The sequence below is a fragment of the Heterodontus francisci genome, chromosome 1, assembly GCF_036365525.1.
Source record: "Heterodontus francisci isolate sHetFra1 chromosome 1, sHetFra1.hap1, whole genome shotgun sequence".
Classification (NCBI taxonomy): Eukaryota; Metazoa; Chordata; class Chondrichthyes; order Heterodontiformes; family Heterodontidae; genus Heterodontus; species Heterodontus francisci.
In genome coordinates, this window is record NC_090371.1 from 201,901,766 (window position 1) to 201,919,355 (window position 17,590).

Consider the following 17,590-nt stretch of genomic DNA (forward strand, 5'->3'; position numbering starts at 1 on the left):
AAAAAACTAGCACAGAATATAAAGACAGATAGCAAAAGTTTCTATAAATATATAAAACGAAAAAGAGTGGCTAAAGTAAACGTTCATCCTTTAGAGGATGAGAAGGGGAATTTAGTTATGGGATATGATGAAATGGCCGAGGCATTAAACAGGTATTTTGTATTGGTCTTCACAGTGGAGGACATTAATAACATGCCAGTAATTGACAAAGAGATGAACGTAGGTGAGGACCTGGAAACAATCATTATTACGGAAGAGGTAGTGTTGGGCAAGCTAATGGAGCTAAGGATTGATAAGTCTCCTGGCCCTGATGGAATGCATCTCAGGGTACTAAAAGAGATGGCGGGAGAAATAGCAGGTGCACTGGCGGTAATTTTCCAAAATTCGCTGGACTCTGGGGTAGTCCCAGCAGATTGGAAAACAGCAGATGTGATGCCACTGTTTAAAAAGGGAGGTAGACAAAAGATGGGGAATTATAGACCGGTTAGCTTAACCTCTGTAGTGGGGAAGATGCTTGAGTCTATTATCAAGGAAGAAATAGCAGGGCATCTCGATAGAAATTGTCCCGTTGGGCAGACGCAGCATGGGTTCATGAAGGGCAGGTCATGCTTGACAAATCTTTTGGAATTCTATGATGACATTATGAGCAAGGTGGACAATGGGGACCCAGTGGATGTGGTGTACCTAGATTTCCAAAAGGCCTTCGACAAGGTGCCGCACAAGAGGCTGCTGCATAAGATAAGGATGCATGGCGTTAGGGGTAAAGTATTAGCATGGATAGAGGATTGGTTGACTAACAGGAAGCAGAGAGTGGGGATAAATGAGTGCTATTCTGGTTGGCAATCAGTCACTAGTGGTGTGCCTCAGGGATTGGTGTTGGGACCGCAATTATTTACAATTTATATAGATGATTTGGAGTTGGGGACCACGTGTAGGTTGTCAAAGTTTGCAGATGACACTAAGATGAGTGGCAGAGCAAAGTGTGCAGATGACTGTGAAACTTTGCAGAGGAACATAGATACATTGAGTGAGTGGGCAAAGGTCTGGCAGATGGAATACAATATTAATAAATGTGAAGTCATTCATTTCGATAGGAGTAACAGTAAAAAGGATTATTACTTGAATGGTAAAAAGTTGCAGCATGCTGCTATGCAGAGGGACCTAGGTGTCCTTGTGCATGAATCGCAGAAGGTTGGTCTGCAGTTACAGCAAGTAATTAGGAAGGCAAATGGTATTTTGTCCTTCATTGCTAAAGGGATTGAGTTTAAAAGCAGAGAGGTTATGTTGCAGCTGTATAAGGTACTGGTGAGGCCGCACCTGGAGTACTGTGTGCAGTTTTGGTCTCCTTACTTGAGAAAGGATATACTGGCACTGGAGAGGGTGCAGAGGAGGTTCACTAGGTTGATTCCGGAGTTAAGGGGGTTGGCTTATGAGGAGAGACTGAGTAGATTGGGATTATATTCATTGGAGTTCAGAAGAATGAGGGGGGATCTTATAGAAACATATAAAATTATGAAGGGAATAGATAAGATACAAGTAGAGAGGATGTTTCCACTGGCAGGTGAAGCTAGGACAAGAGGGCATAGCCTCAAGATTAGAGGGAGCAGATTTAGGACTGAATTAAGAAGGAACTTCTTCACTCAGAGGGTTGTTAATCTATGGAATTCCTTGCCCAGTGAAGTAGTTGACGCTTCTTCAGTAAACGTTTTTAAAGCTAAGGTAGATATCTTTTTGAACAATAAAGGAATTAAGGGATACGGTGAGAGCGCGGGTAAGTGGATCTGAGTCCACGAAAAGATCAGCCATGATCTTATTGCATGGCGGGGCAGGCTCGAGGGGCCGGACGGCCTACTCCTGCTCCTAGTTCTTATGATCTTATGAACCACCATGCCTTTTCGGCCCAGAGCCCCGCCATGGGCACAAAATTCAACCCATAGTTTTGGATGAAGAAACCGCTTATGTCCTTTTGATGGCATCCTTCCAGAATAGCAACCTTACCATCTTCCCATACAGCTTTTAATTGTTCCTTAAATGATTTCCGTGTCCTGGCTTTATCCACTCTTCTGAGCTACGCATTCCAACTGCTGATTACTCTCTCTCCCAAATTTTCTAGTATGTGCCAGAGTATTCTGCATGAAGAATTCCTTCCCATTGTCCCTTTTAAGTTTTCTGGTCAACTAAGGATCAATACCTTTTTGGCCTGCTTTCCTGGCATATCTGGAAGTATTGTTTCCAGGTTACCTTCTGCAACCCATTAAGTATTTTATAAGAAATAAAAACAAGAAATGCTGGAAATACTCAGGTCAGGCAGCATCTGTGGAAAGAGAAACAGAGTTAACGTTTCAGGTCAGTGACCCTTCTTCAGAAGTATTTTATGTGCTTCTTTAAGATCCACTTTGAGACATCTCTTTATAAAGCTGACGAACCTGAGCTTATTAAAGTGTTTCTCAAAACTCCTCCCTTTGGGAATCTGCCTCATTGCTCATCTCTGCACTGCCTACAGGCTGAATTGCTAACGTATGTGTTATGGAACCCAGAACTACAACAGCAACTTGCATATATAGCACCTTTTAATGCCGTAAAAATCTCAAGGTGCTTATGTACCAAGAACTCAATGCTGTACGCTCAATGTCGCCTGAAGAAGGCACAATATGTCTTTGAAATAAAGGTGCTGTACTGGCTAGGACTTAACTGGCCTTGTGGAGGCAGGAGGCCAGTAAAATAACATCTGCCCACATTGGGCAGGCTCTCCGATGTCGTCCCGCCATCGGCTGATTTCTTTTCCCCCAAATGTATCTAATGTGGCGGAACGCTGATCAGAGGCGGGCAGACTTTTAATGAGCCAATAGACCAAGATTTTGCCAGGTGATTTCAATTTTACCAGTGGCGAATAGGAATCAAGGAGGCTCGCCTGCTGCAACGAGGCGAGTTATCGGCGCCAACAGAGTTGTGAGGATAAATGGAAAGTCTGTGAACCTGTCTGCACCGTGTGCCCTCAACAACGCCAAGCTATCACGTTTGGAGGCTTTGCAAAGGTGGGGGCCGATGTGATCTGCTGCTGGAAAGGTGTCACCAAGGTCCTAAGCAACGACTGGAGGCAGGGCAAAGGTTCCTAAATGGCTCAAGGCAGTGTTTTCAGACTCTGACTCCACCAGTGAGGAGGAGATTGGAGTAGAGATGGGCATGCAGCAACACGGTGTGGCTGTGCAGTGGCCAGAGGAGCTCCAGCTGCCCAAGGAAGCCACTGGAGGTGGACGAGGAGGGTGCATGAGGGTGCTTGGTCGCAGAAGGAGCTACCCAGCTCAGTTGGTGTACTGGCACAGGCTCAGCTTCATCGAGATGTCCGAGCTCCGATGCCTATGCAGACTACGCCTTTCCATGGAAGTAGTGGCAGAGCTATGCGGAACAAGGGAACAGGAGCGGAGGCCACTGGGAAGTGGCAGCCACCCGATGCTTGATGTCTTAAAGGTGATGTTTGGAGCTCAACTTTGTCACCGGCAAATCGTTCTCGGGATCGTCTGGAGATCTCTGTGCAATCTCTGTCAGTGGGCCATCGCTGCATAAAGTAGGTGATGGATGCCATGTACTGTATGGCTAATATATCAAGTTTGCTACCAATCAGGCCAGTCAGACAGAGAGGGCAGTGGCTTTGGGGCCATGGCTGGATTTGCCCAGGTGCAGGGGGTCATTGATTGTACTCATGTGGCCATTAAGGCTCCCTCAGAGCAGTCGGGTGCCTTTTTGAACCGAAAGGGCTTCCACTTGCTCAATGTTCAGTTTGTGCGTGACCACTGTAAGTGATTCATGCAGGTGTAAGCGAGGTTTCCAGAAAGGTGCCCTGACTCTTACATCCTTAGACAGTCCTAATTGCCTCAGTTCTTCAGGTCACCTGAATGTCTTTGTGGCTGAACCTGGGGGACAAGGGGTATCCTTTGAAGTCATGACTTCTGACTTCTGTACAACCCCAATACGCAGGTAGAGGACATGCATAACCGCTTCCATATGACTACAAGGGCCACCATCAAGCAGGTTGTTGGCCTGCTGAAGATAAGGTTTTGATACCTCAGTAGATCTGGGGCAACTTTGCATTACTCACCCTCAAGGGTATCCCGCATCACATCGCACAACCTGGTGCTCCAGAGGGGAGTAGCGTGGAGCCAGCTGACTCCTCCAGAGGAGGAGGATGAGCATGAGTTGTCTCAAAAAATCCTGTCCATTGTGTCTATTAAATGAGGCACACTACTTCAATTTAAACTGTTTTGAGTTTGTAATTGATAATGAATGGATATCTTTCGTAAAAATTGACAAGGAAAGTATCCGCTTAATGTGAAGCTGTTATCAGAAAGGCCAATCAGATTCTGGCACTGATTTTGACTATATAATTAAACAGGTAATTTCAACTTCATGTAACTCTTTTGGAAGGTCACATTAGAACACCCTACTTTCAGGAAGAGATTTGCAGAGCTGAACTTGTTTTCATTAAGATGAAAATGAGATTACAATCTAGGCCTTGACTGACGAGTGTTGTGGGAAGTGAAGTGTGGTTTGCAGCAAAATGGACCAGTCTTTGGTCTCACCTAGCATACTTGGCCACTAAAGAGAGGTGATTAACCACAAGTAAATCTCAAAGAAGGTTTCTCCAGAATTCTAAAGTTAACTGAGTAAAACTCCAGAGGTTTAAACAAGGCAAAAAAATTAATATTTGTTCCCCCCCCCCCCCCCAACAAAAAGTGGAAAAGACAACTAGTAAAAGCCATTAACATCATGTTGTTTAACTGCTTTTAGTAAATGAGTTGGGAGAAATGATTGGTTAGGAACTGATTAAATGATTGATGAGGATGACAAGATGCTTTACAGACCACAATTATTTCCATGATAGTTTATGAATGTGCCATGCAATTGATCAGAGTTGAAATGTAGCTCCTAAATTTCTGGTCAAGTGCTGGTCAACTCTTTAGTGTTTGTGCAACTTATTTTAAGGACTATTAAAAATGGCACAGAAAAGAAATGTTCACAAATACTTTAACAGGTAATATTCCAGTTCTGGACTTCCACTGCAAAGTTTTGCATTCCACGAATGTGTGTTGGATTATCAAGTACAGAGGATAATATACCCGTTCCCATCCTGACAAATATTCTGTCCATAATAGAAGTACAAAAGGATACCACATTTCTACCATAGCAATTTTTCAATGGTGTAAATGGAACTAAATCCATATTTTTGCAAGTTGTCACAATCTTTTCTTAAACCAGACTCTCTCTTACTGAAGCTGTACTTGTGATTTTTTAGTATTAAATAATCTGTGGGTAATTCTGAATAGTTGATAGGTAAATGTAACTTCTTTGTCTTTTATGTGTGTTTTAGAAATAAAGTAAATTGTAAAATAATTGAAATGTTCTCATTGTACAATGACAGTATAGTAGAGTGTTTTAAGAGTATATTTAAGAGTCTGAGATTACATTAGTTAGGTGCTTGATGGCCGGCACGGACACGATGGGCCGAAGGGCCTGTTTCTGTGCTATATAACTCTGACTCTATGACTATCTATATATATATATATATATATATATGGAATGGGTTGGAATCGAGATTTGCTGATTTCTGCTTTATGCTATAGCTTTGCTTCTGTTTCTTATGGTAAATAACAATTTTTTCTTCACAGGAGAACAACAAGCTCCAAGTGCTCAAGAAATCGAATTGTTGAAAGCCAAGCTGAATAAGGCTGTAAATGGGTTAAAAGAGAAAAACTCTATCTCTATAGGCAATGGGAGGGAAACTGTTGAAGAGGATTCTGTAACTTGCGACCAAGAGGATGGACTTTTCTCTGAGGAGCCACAGGAGCCCAGGTTCTATGTAGGCCGCACAGGAGACCTGGACAATCCTGAAATAGTTCACCCTTTGTTAGTCATCCTGGATAATGAGGAATACAGCGAGGATTTTAAAAATCTGTATGACTCCTGTTTTTCCTTTCTAAAGTCCACCTTTTATGGCTTTAGTGAAGAGGAAGAAGTGGTCCATTACCTTGAGGTGGCAAGGGAGGCAGCAAAAAAGAGACAGATGCAATGGGCTCAAACAAGAATCTGTTTTCTACTGGGCAGAATGTGTGCCAAGAAGCTAAAGTACTCTCAGGCAAGAGTTTATTTTGAAGAGGCTCTATGTGTAATGAAAGGACAATTCACAGACCTATTTCTCTTAATTGCTCTGTATACAAACCTTGTTGCTATATACTTGAAACAGAAAAACAAAGAGAAGTGCTCTGCCATTTTTGAGAAGATTGCAGCCTTATTGTTGGGGATCCCAAACTACATCTGCACTACTGATATGGAAGCTGAAGTTCTGAAATATGTTTTAGGGAAGGCAGTGCTGTCAGGAAATATGTATGCTGAAGCAAGGGCTTGCTTTCTTCTAGCTAAACTTCACATCAATCTTAAACGGTATGAAGATGCATTACCTTTCATTGAAAGACTGCAGTTTTTGAGAAATACCATAATGTTAGAAAGGAGAATCTCTTTAGACTTTCATTTTACATTAGGATCACTGTATTATCAAAAATGTCTGCCCAATCTTGCTATAAGCTGTGTAAAACTTTCATGCCTGCAGCCTAATAGAACTTTAATGGATTGTTTGAAAAGTGCAAACTTTGTCATGAAAGGGGCCTCAAAGCTCTGTAGAGTCACTCCCATAATTCCGACACAAGTAGTGCCCTACCTTAAATGGGCACTTCCGTTAGCAAACAGCCTTGAACGGGACAGCATTAGTCGCGCCCTTTACCTCAGCTTGTCAGAAATTTACAAACTGCATGGAATATATGGCAAAGCAATTCATGACATGAAAATGGCCATTAAGACAGAAGTCTCCACCAGTACTGAGGAGATGGTCGATGCACTTATTTCTCTTGCATGGTTGTACATTCTGAACAGTCAACCTTCTAAAGCCATTGCCTTTTTAAACACAATACTGGAATTGCCATCTGTTGAGGGTTGCCCTGTACAACAGGGGGTTGTTTACAATATGGTTGCGATCTCAATGAGAAGAATGGGAAATGTCAAGGAAGCTGCTGAGAACTACCATAGAGCCCTATCAATCTCTGTGGATTCAGGACTGAAATTTAACCAAGCTATTATCAATGCTAATTTTGGTTTGCTCTGTCTTTGGTCAAAGGCCTATAGTCTTTCAGAACAATTTCTTTTAAAGTCCATTCATCTCTTCTCTGAATTGCAAGATGTTGCCTGTGATGAAAATTTTATTCAGGTTCTAATTATGCTGGGACAGTACTACATTGAACAAGAATTAAAAGAAAATGGGATATTTTATTATGAATGGGCACTTTTAATTGCACTGAAAGCAAATCTTATTGAAAGTAAGTACTTGCCTTTTTATAGACGAAAATAATTTATTACCAAATATTTTTATATTGTCAAAACAGATATATTCTTATCATTTAAGACCCTTTTAAGGTCGTGTGAGTGTGGCAGTTGGGACTTGCATTTGTTGTTGACCCCACCCCAAATCCCAAGTGCCGGGTCATTTAAATGTTTCAGTGCAACCCTCCGCTTGTTTTATTACAAGTGGTGTCAATTGCCTGCATTTTTGCTTAAAGAGCAGTAGCTGTTAGCCGGACTGTTTTCAGCAGAGATAAGTCATTTTGCAATCGATAGCTTCTATGCATGCATAGGTGTAGGAGCTTTATGGCTGAAAGGTAAAGGAGGAGGTGCCAGAGGTGCTTTTCTGCTGTTACCGAGTGTTGTTTCTTCAAAAATTGCAGGAACCATAGCCAGTCAAATAATGAAGGCATCATGGCTACTTCCTGGTTAACATTGCCATGTATAATTATATTTCTGTGGTTAGATGCCACCTTAACATTAATTGAGTGCAAACTCTTGATGTTCTTGTAGGCTATAGGGTTGGTATGAGAAATCCTGATATCTACATGTGTGCCATTTATTATGCTGTGCACTTGAGAATCTGGAAGTTCTGTACCCCCGTTGAACATGATGAAAGTGTTGGCCCTTGCAACATGCCATTTGGTTGATACTTGTGTGTACTGGTGTGGTAGATGTTACCAGTAGTAGCTTGAGAGAATAGAACAGCAAGAGAGTTTCATACAGTGTTAACATGCTGCCCCATGTTGTCTGCAGACCATCTTGTAGAAAACAGGACAGATCAGTGACGCATTGGTTCTGACATGTCCAGTTTATATGTATCGGGGCCTGTAAATGTGCGCTCAAGGTAGTGATCGGTGCGGACAAAACATCTTGGGTGTTGATGCACCTGGATTTGTCGTCCCCTTATGAAGTTGCCTTCCTCATCTAAAACATGCCGCACAATTGAAAGCCCCCAAAAGAACTCCTAGCCCTAACAATTGGATGCTTTAAATAGCAGCAACTAAGAGTGAAGAAGCAAAGTATTGGCAGAGTTCTTTTTTTATGAAAATTACTGATTATCTATTCAAATCAAAGAATGTGTGGAGTAAAATGCAATTGCAAATGGAAAGCTTTTTATAAAAAAAAACAGTTGCAACAATGGAAAGCCAGTCAGATTCAAGATTGCTGATACACTCATTTTGTATGGGAGGGAATGCTGTCATCCAGACGATGGCGATAGTGGATGCATCAGTTTTGATCTTCCAAAATTCCCTAGATTCTAGAATGGTGCCAGGGAATTGGAAGGTAGCAAATGTAACACCGCTATTCAAGAAAGGAGAGAAAACAGGGAACTTCAGGCCAGTTGGCCTGACATAAGTCATCAGGAAAATACTGCAATCCATTAAGGAGTGTTAACAAGTTACGTAGAAAATATTAATATGATGACGCAGAGTCAATATGGTTTTGTTAAAGGGAAATTGCATCTGACAAATCTATTTGAGGTTTTTGAGATGTAACTCTCAGGGTAGATAAAGGGAAACCAGTGGATGCAATATATTTGGATTTCCAATAAGGATTCAACAAGATGTCACATAAAAGGTTATTACACGAGATAAGGGCTCATGGGGTTGGGGGTAGTATATTAGCCCCAAGTGCCAGTGAGTATAGAAATAGTTGGAGAGTGCAGATGAATGTGTGGCTGGAAAGATGGTGCAGGAGGGAGGGCTTTAGATTCCTGGGACACTGGGACCAGTTTTGGAGATGGTGGGACTTGTATAGGCCAGTCAGGTTGCACCTGAAAAGAGCTGGGACAAATTTCCTTGCGGGGTGATTTGCTATTGGGATGGGTTTAAACTAACTTGTCAGGGTTGTGGGAACCAGGAGGAAATATCAGGGAGGAATACCAAGCTGCACAGAATACTGGGGGAGATAGATCGCATTAGAGTAGAGAATAGTAAGTTATTAGGTCGGGTCAGAGTAAGGGAGAAAGTAATAAAGTCTGAATCGAGGTTAATGTGAATGCACGGAGTGTGGTTAATAAGATTGGTGAGTTACAGATGCAGATTGCCACGTGTAAATATGATGTGGCTGTAACAGAGACCTGGCTCAAAGACTGGCAGGACTGGGTGTTAATATTCCTGGATGTATGGTGATCAAGAAAGATAGAAAAAGAAAAGAAGGGGAGGAGTGGTGCTATTAATTAAGGAGAACATTGCAGTGCTGGAGAGGAAATCCCTGAGGGGTCAAGGACGAAACCTATTTGGCTAGAACTAAGGACCAAAAAAGATGCAATTACATTGCTCGGTGTAGTCTATAGGCCACCAACTAGTGGAAAGGATGAAGAGGAACAAATTTGCAAGGAAATTACAGAGAGATGCAAGAATTGTAGAGTAGTTATAATGGGGGATTTTAATTATCCAAATATAGACTGTGATAGTATAAAGGCCAGACAGGAGCAAGAGTTCCTAGAGTATGTTCAGGAAAATTTTCTACTTCCTAGTCCAATGAGAGGGGAGGCACTGCTGGACCTGGTTCTTGGGAATGAGGTGAGCCAAGTGGATCAAATATCAGTAGGAGAACATTTAGGGGACAGTGATCATTGTATCATAAGGTTTAGGTTGGTTATGCAAAAGGACAAAGAACAATATCGAGTAAGAATAATTAAACGGGGGAAAGCAAACTTAAATGGGGTGCGAATGGATCTGGGCTGAATAAATTGCAATCAAAGGTTGGCGGGAAGAACAGTAGCTGAACACTGGGCTCCCTTCAAAGAAGAGATAGGTCGGGCACAGTCAAGGTCAATTCCCTTGAAAGGGAAAGGTAGGGCAAACCAATCCAGAGCTCCCGGCATGACCAAAGAGATAGAGATGAAGATGAAGAAAAAGTGTGCTTATGGCAGATGTCAGGTAGATAATACAGTAGAGAACCAGGCTGAATATAGAAGGTTTAGAGGGGAAGTGAAAAAGCAAATAAGAGAAGCAAAGAGAGAGCATGCAAAGAGACTGGCAGCTAATAAAAGCGACTCCCAAAGTCTATAGGCATATAAATAGTAAAAGGATGATAAAAGGTGGAGTAGGGCTGATTAGGACCAAAAGGGGGATTTACGCATTGAGACAGGGGGAATAGCTGAGGTATTAAATGAATACTTTGCAACTGTCTTTACCAAGGAAAATGATGCTACCCAGGCCACAGTGAAAGAGGAGGTAATTAATACATTAGAAGGATTTAAAATTGATAAGGATGAGATATTAGATAGGCTGTCTACACTTAAAGTTAACAAAACACCAGGGCCAGATGAGATGCATCCAAAGATACTGAGGGAAGTGAGAGTGGAAATTGCGGAGGCACTGCCCATCATTTTCTAGTCTTCCTTAGACTCGGGGATGGTGCCAGAAGACTGGAGAATTGCAAATGTTACATCCTTGTTCAAAAAAAATGTAAAGACAAGCCCAGCCAAGACAGGCTAGTCACTTTAACTTTGGTGGGGAAACTTCTAGAAACAATAATTTGGGACCAAATTAATAGTCACATGTACAAATGTAGGTTAATTAAGGAAAGCCAGCACAGATTCATGAAGAGAAATCATGTTTAACTAACTTGCTGGAGTTTTTTTTTTTGAGGAGGTAACCGAGAGGGTTGATGAGGGCAATGCTGTTGTGGTGCACATGGTCTTCCAAAAGGCATTTGGTACAGTGCCACAGAACAGACTTGAGCAAAGTTATAGCTCATGGAATAAAAAGGATGGTAGCAACATGGATATGAAATTGGTTGAGTGACAGGAAACAAAGAGTAGTGGTTAATGGATGTTTTCGGGCTGGAGGAACATTTGTAGAGCAGTGTTGCAACCCTTGCTCTTCCTGCTGTATATTAATGACTTAGACCTTGGTGTACAGGACACCATTTCAAAATTTGCAGATGATACGAAACTTGGAAACATTGTGAACTGTGAGGAGGATAGTGTAGAACTTCAGAAGGACATAGACAAGATGGTGGAATGGGCAGACAAGTGGCAGATGAAGTTCAATGCAGAGAAATGTGAAGTGATTCATTTGATAGTAAGAACATGGAGAGACAATATATCATAAAGGGTACAATTCTGAAGGGGTGCAGGAACAGAGAGACCTGGGCATTATGTGCATAAGTCATTGAAGGTGGCAGGATAGGTTGAGAGAGTGATTAATAAAGCATACAGTGTCTTAGGCTTTATTAACAGGGGCATAGCGTACAAGAGCAAGGAGGTTATGTTGAATTTGTATAAGACACTAGTTCAGCCTCAGCTGGAGTATTGTGTCCAGTTCTGGGCACAGCACTTTAGGAAAGATGTGAAGGCACTGGAGAAAGTAAAGATTCGCGAGAATGGTTCCAGGGATGAGGAACTTCAGTTATGAAGATAGACTGGAGAAGTTGGGACTGTTTTCCTTGGAGAAGAGAAGGACGAAAGGAGAATTGCTTTGAGCAATTCAAAATCATGAGGGGTCCAGACAGAGTGGATAGGGAAAAACTGTTCCCACACGTGAAAGGATCGAGAACGAGATGGAACAGATTTAAAGTAATTGGTAAAAGAAGAAAAAGCGACATGAAGAAAAACTTTTTCATTCAGCGAAGGTTAATGTCTGGAATGGACTGCCTGAGAGTGTGGTGGAGGTAGGTTCAATAGAGGCTTTCAAAAGAGAATCAGACCGTTCTCTGAAAAGGAAGAATGTGCAGGGTTATGGGGAGAAGGCAGGGGAGTGGCACGAGGCGAATTGCTCATTCAGAGAGCCGGTGCAGACACGATGGGCTGAATGGCTTCCTTCTGCGCTGTAACAATTCTGTGATTCTGAGATTAGCATGGATAGAGGCTTGGTTAATGGACAGGAAGAGAGTAGGGATAAATGGGGCATTTTCAAGTCGGCTGGCTGTAACTAGTGGAGTGCTGCAAGGATCGGTGCTGGGGCCTCAACTATTTATAATCTACATTAATGATTTAAATAAAGGTACCGAGAATAATGTATCCACGTTTGCTGATGATGCAAAGCTGGGTAAGACAGTAAGCTGCGAGGAGGACACAGAGGCTGCAAAGGGATATAGACTGGTGAAGTGAGTGGACAATATGGTGCCAGATGGAGTTAATGTGGGAAACATGAGATTATTCATTTTGGTATGAAGAATAGAAAAGCAGAATTTTTTTTAAATGGTGTGAATCTTTTTTAAATGTTAATTTCCAGAGAGATCTGGGTGCACTCATGCCAAAAACACAGTTAATTAGCATCCAGGTACAGCAAAAGAAACTTGCATTTATATAGCGCTTTTCATGACCACCAGAAGTCTAAAGTGCTTTACAGTCAATGAAGTACTTTTTGAAGTGTAGTCACTGTTGTAATGCAAGAAACACAGCAGGCAGTATGAATAAACTCCACTAACAGCAATGTGATAGTGACCAGATAATCTATTTTGTGTGATGTTGATTGAGGAGTAAATATTAGCCAGGACTCCAGGGATAACTCCCTTGCTCTTTTTTGACATAGCTCGATGAGATATTTTAAATCCACATGAGAGGGCAGACAAGGTCTTGGTTTAATGTCTCATCTGAAAAACAGCACCTCTGACAGTGCAGCACTCCCTCAGCAGTGCATTGGAGTGTCAACCTTTATTTTTGTGCTCAAGCAAGCAATTCGAAAGGCAAATGGCATATTGTCCTTTATTGCAAAGGGACTGAAGTACAAGAGTAAGGAAGTCTTTCCACAATCATACAGGACTTTGGTGAGCCCACACCTGGAGCACTATGCAGTTTTGGTCTCCTTATGTAAGGAAGGATATACTTGTGTTGGAGGCAGTGCAGCAATGGTTCTCTAGATTGATTCCTGGATGAGAGTTGTCCTCTGATGAGAGGTCGAGTCAATTTGGCCTATAATCTCTGCAGTTTAGAAGAATGAAAGGTGATCTAATTGAGCAGAATCTTACTGCCTTCGTTTCTAAATGTGGGCCAGGACCATTTCCTGGTCCCAACCCCAATGTTTTCTAAGGTTCAGCTGCCTGCATGATCGTCGTGGAGGTGACCAATTAATATACTGCCTCCAGAAGCCCCATCTAATTAGGGATGGTGGGTGGGCTGTGCAGGTAGGAGGGGTAATGGGAGCGGCTGAGGCTGTGGGTGGCTGGCAGCCCCACCGGGAGAGGTTGGTACTGCCACTGTAGGTAGGGGACCATGAGGGCACCTCAAGATGTAGGTGCTTTCTGAAGACTTCTGAATGCTTAAAAATAAACTCCGGCCATAGTTGTCTGGATATCTTTGTGAAGGGAGAGCCCCTCCACAGGGTGGCCTGTGGCTGCAGCTGTTACCCTCTGATGCCCGCGACTCTGGTTTGGGGAGGGTGGGGTGAGGTCGGGGGAATTCAAAGGAGGCTTTGCTGGACCCCCAGCCCTGCTGCTGGGAGGCCACCTCCATCCACCTGCTGGGCATCGGCCTCAGTGGGAGGGTCCGTCCACTGCCAGGAAGATCCTGGCAGCATCAGCAATTTGCCCAAAGTAACCATTTAATTGGTAATTAGCTATCCACCGGTGCCAGGTGGATAGCTGATGCTGTTCAGACCCTGCTTCCGGCAAGAGTGCTCATAGCGGGGATGTGTCGGCGAGCTGCCCCGAAGCAAGATGTTCTGGAATTCCCCACCCTCCCACCTCCAGGTGGCTGATAAGATTCTTCCCATTTGAAACATATAAGATTCTGCGGGGGTTTGACAGGGTAGATGCTGAGAGGCTGTTTTCCCTTAGCTGGCGAGTCTGAAACTGGGAGACAAAGTCTCAGGATAAGAGGTCAATGATTTAAGACTGAGATGAGAAATTTCTTCAATCAGGCAGTTGAGCGTATTTGGAATTCTCTACTCCAGAAGCCTATGGATGCTCCACCACACAGAGGGAGCCTATGCTGATACCCAGGAACAATTTAGTGGGTGTCTTGCTGCAGCATCACTTTTGCACTTCAGTGAGGAGCAGGAAGTCTTAAAGGGGACAGAAATGCCTTAATGTTTAAAGAAAATAACAAATAGAAGCTGTTGCTGAGCAAGTGGTCTCCAGCTGAATCTAATGGGCCTAAAGAGAGGAGAGGTGCCCACTACGAGCTCCTCCTAATGGTAAATGTGGAATTCCTGAGACTGGGTAAGGTGCAGTGCCACTCCTCGCTTGCAACACCCTTAGATTGGCAGCAGTTGAGGGAGGAGGTCAGAAAATAGTCCAGTTTCCATGGTCTAGCTCACCCCCATTTATCATTTTAAATGTGCTAAGGTAGTAAAGGAATTGGCAACTGACTTCCCTCCAGGGAGGGGTGGAGTGAGACTTCTGGCAGCATTGTTGGTAGACATTCTCCATACTACCCTCCCCATCCCCCTCCCCATTTCGCTCCATATTCTGCAGCTATTCTACTTGAGAGAAGAGAAAAATCCAGCCCTAAGTATCTTAGTGAACTAAAAGCCTCTTGTTTAGTGGAAAGAGGCTTTATAGTTTTTCTATCTTGCCTTTATAATTGGCAAATATAATTTACTTTCAAAGTCCATAGGTAGAGGAAGTGTTAGCAAAGATAGGAAGGGGATATTAATTCATTAGTATCTGTTTCTATAATAATGTATTCATTTGCAGATACCTGCTGCTCCACTTTGTTGGTGTGCCCACTGCTCCATTTCATTCAATGGTGCCTGTTATTGACTTGTTGCTGTGCATGCTTCTGTATTTATTAATTCAGTGCTACCCACTTTGTCTCCTGCTGGATTAACTTATTAACACATTGGTGCCTGCTTAGCTTTGCTGCAATATTTATCAGTACCCTTTCCCTGTTGCATGTGGCTTTTCTAGGTTCATTTTTTCTATTGCGATTGTATGGTGTAACAAATTTGTTCCAACTTAAGCTTTCCAGTTTATTCAATTTTTTTTCTAAACTTTCAGTTTATTTTGTTGTAGTAGCTTCTGAAGTCCATTGTTTCAGAGTGTAACATCTTCACATTCTTTGGGAGTATCGATATAAGACTTTGGCACAGATCTTGACTCTCCATGTGAAATGCCACGGGAGAATGACTTGTAAATTTAGTAAGTGTGCAGTATTACTAAAGCTGTACTGTGTTGGAACCACTTCCTGAACCCAAAACTGAACAATACAAAGCAAGATGTCGAACTGACCTTTCTCCATGCCTGCTACCAGCAAGGTTCCATACCTCTGGCAGAGCCTCATAAAATTTTCTGTGCCTCAGAATCCCACGATCCTGCCTCAATAAGATTTGCCCAGAATCGGCTGTTCCTCTATATGCTCTGCATCCATAGCATCATCAAGACTCTTCACAGACAGCCAGACACCAGAGCTGCTATTGAAACAGGCAGCTTCTCAAGAATGCATGGATGTATAAATTGCTCCCATGTAGCCATTAGGATTCTGTTACGACCAAGTGAGAAAGGTGTCTAGGGGTTCCTCTCTGCCTTCGCCTGGTCTTACTGTAACAGGGTTTAATTTTAAACACACTGTGTTTTGAGTTTCCCCCTTGGTGAATCCCTGTTCACCGCTTTCCAATTATAAGGCAAAGAGACAAGCACAAACAGACTTTCTTAGGTTTAAAGAAGAAAAATGAAATTTATTAAAACATAAACTTTAAATCGGTTAACGCATTTGGATACACGACGCGCCTATGATAGCATGCATATGTGATACACACATGCAGTTAGGGACAGAAAAGAGCTGAAGAGAAAAATAAAATGGAGAGGTTTGAGGCAGTATCTAAAGAGCTGTTATGGTTCTTCGAGCTCACTATAGAGTCCTTGCTTGTAGGTAATTCTTGCATTTCATTGGGGCCCAATATTCTTCTTAAACCTTATTCACTGTAGGAGACTTTTCTCTCGAGGGGTTCATGTGTCTTCAATGGATTCCGAAGCTGCTGAGAACAAGATGGGAGCCGACAGGAGAGAGATGTTCTCAGTCCAAGAGCCGGGAGCTTTTTGTCTTGAAACACTGTTTCTCAAATTTAAAACTCCCCAAGTTGGCCAGCAGCTGGTCACGTGACCGACTGGCTTGACCAGCTTTCTACTGTGTATTGTATGGGAGCAGGGGATAGCTCCTTTGTTCCAACGCAGTCTGCCAAAATGCAAAAATGTCTTTCTGGCCGGGGAAGCCTGGCAATTCCTTTTAACAGGCCTTCTCCTCTTCCCAGCAACATTTTGAAGTTTAATGTCCATATGGCAAAATTAATATGCCTCATTCTTGGCAGGTGGGGGCCTGCATGACAATTCCATCAGTCCATAAGGGATTAGCATATAAATGAACAATAGAAAAAGACCATTACTCATCAAGTCTCACTGTTAGGATCTGATGAGAAAGATGTCTCGGGATCTTTCTCAGCCTCCACCTGGTCTTATTGTAACAGGATTTTAATTTTAAACACACTGTGTTTTGAGTTCCCCCTTGGTGAATCCTTATTCGCCACTTTCCAATTATAAGGCAAAGAAATGAGCATAAACAGGCTTTTTTAGGTTTAAAGAAGAAAAGTGAAATTTATTAAAACTTAAACTTAAACTCTAATTCGGTTAATGCCTATGAATACACGCTGTGCTCCACGCTAGCATGCAAATGTGATACACACATGCAAATAGAGACAGAAAAGAGCAGAAGAACAATAAAGTGGAAAGGTTTGAGACAATCAGAAAAGTTTCTTGTTACTGTGCTTCAAGCTCATTGTAGTCCTTTTGTAGGTAGTTCTTTTTTGTAGGTAATTCTTGCTTTTTGTTGGGGCCCAGTATTCTTCTTAAACCTTGTTCACTATAGGCGACTTTTCTCTCTTGGGGTTCCTGTGTCTTCAATGGATTCCAAAGCTGGTGATAAAGAGATGAGCAGACAGGAGAGAGGTTTTTTTCCAGTCCAGGAGCAAACATCTTTGAGTTCAAATTCTCCGTGGCAAGTTCAAATTCAAAAAATTCCAACAGCCAGTTAGTCATGTGACTAAACTGGTTTGACCACATCTGTTTGTGTATTCGGCCATCTTAGCAGTTAACCTGGAAAGCTATCCTCTCCACCTTCAACATCTGGTAATCAAAAGTCCATTGTGGATTACTTTGGAGCAGGAGTGGCCACTTTGTCCTTTCCAAGTACTGTCTGTTACCTTTGCAAATGTCTTTCCAGTCAAGGGTCTGTTTTTTTAAAAAAAAACAAGTTCTTTCTTTACTCCAGTAACAGTTTAAAAATCAATGTTCATGTGGTGAAATTAATGCCTCATTT

The 17,590-nt window shown here is 42.5% G+C and overlaps 1 protein-coding gene across 3 annotated transcripts in view; it reads left to right on the forward strand.

Annotated features, from left to right (window-relative positions):
- LOC137374316 (SH3 domain and tetratricopeptide repeat-containing protein 1) overlaps positions 1–17,590 on the forward strand; it is a 126,669-nt gene that overhangs the window by 65,347 nt on the left and 43,732 nt on the right. For all 3 annotated transcript variants that reach the window (XM_068040177.1, XM_068040186.1, XM_068040193.1), the window contains one exon: positions 5,664–7,361. In XM_068040177.1, coding sequence (XP_067896278.1) covers positions 5,664–7,361 — 1,698 coding nt within the window. The remainder of the gene's footprint in view (positions 1–5,663; positions 7,362–17,590) is intronic.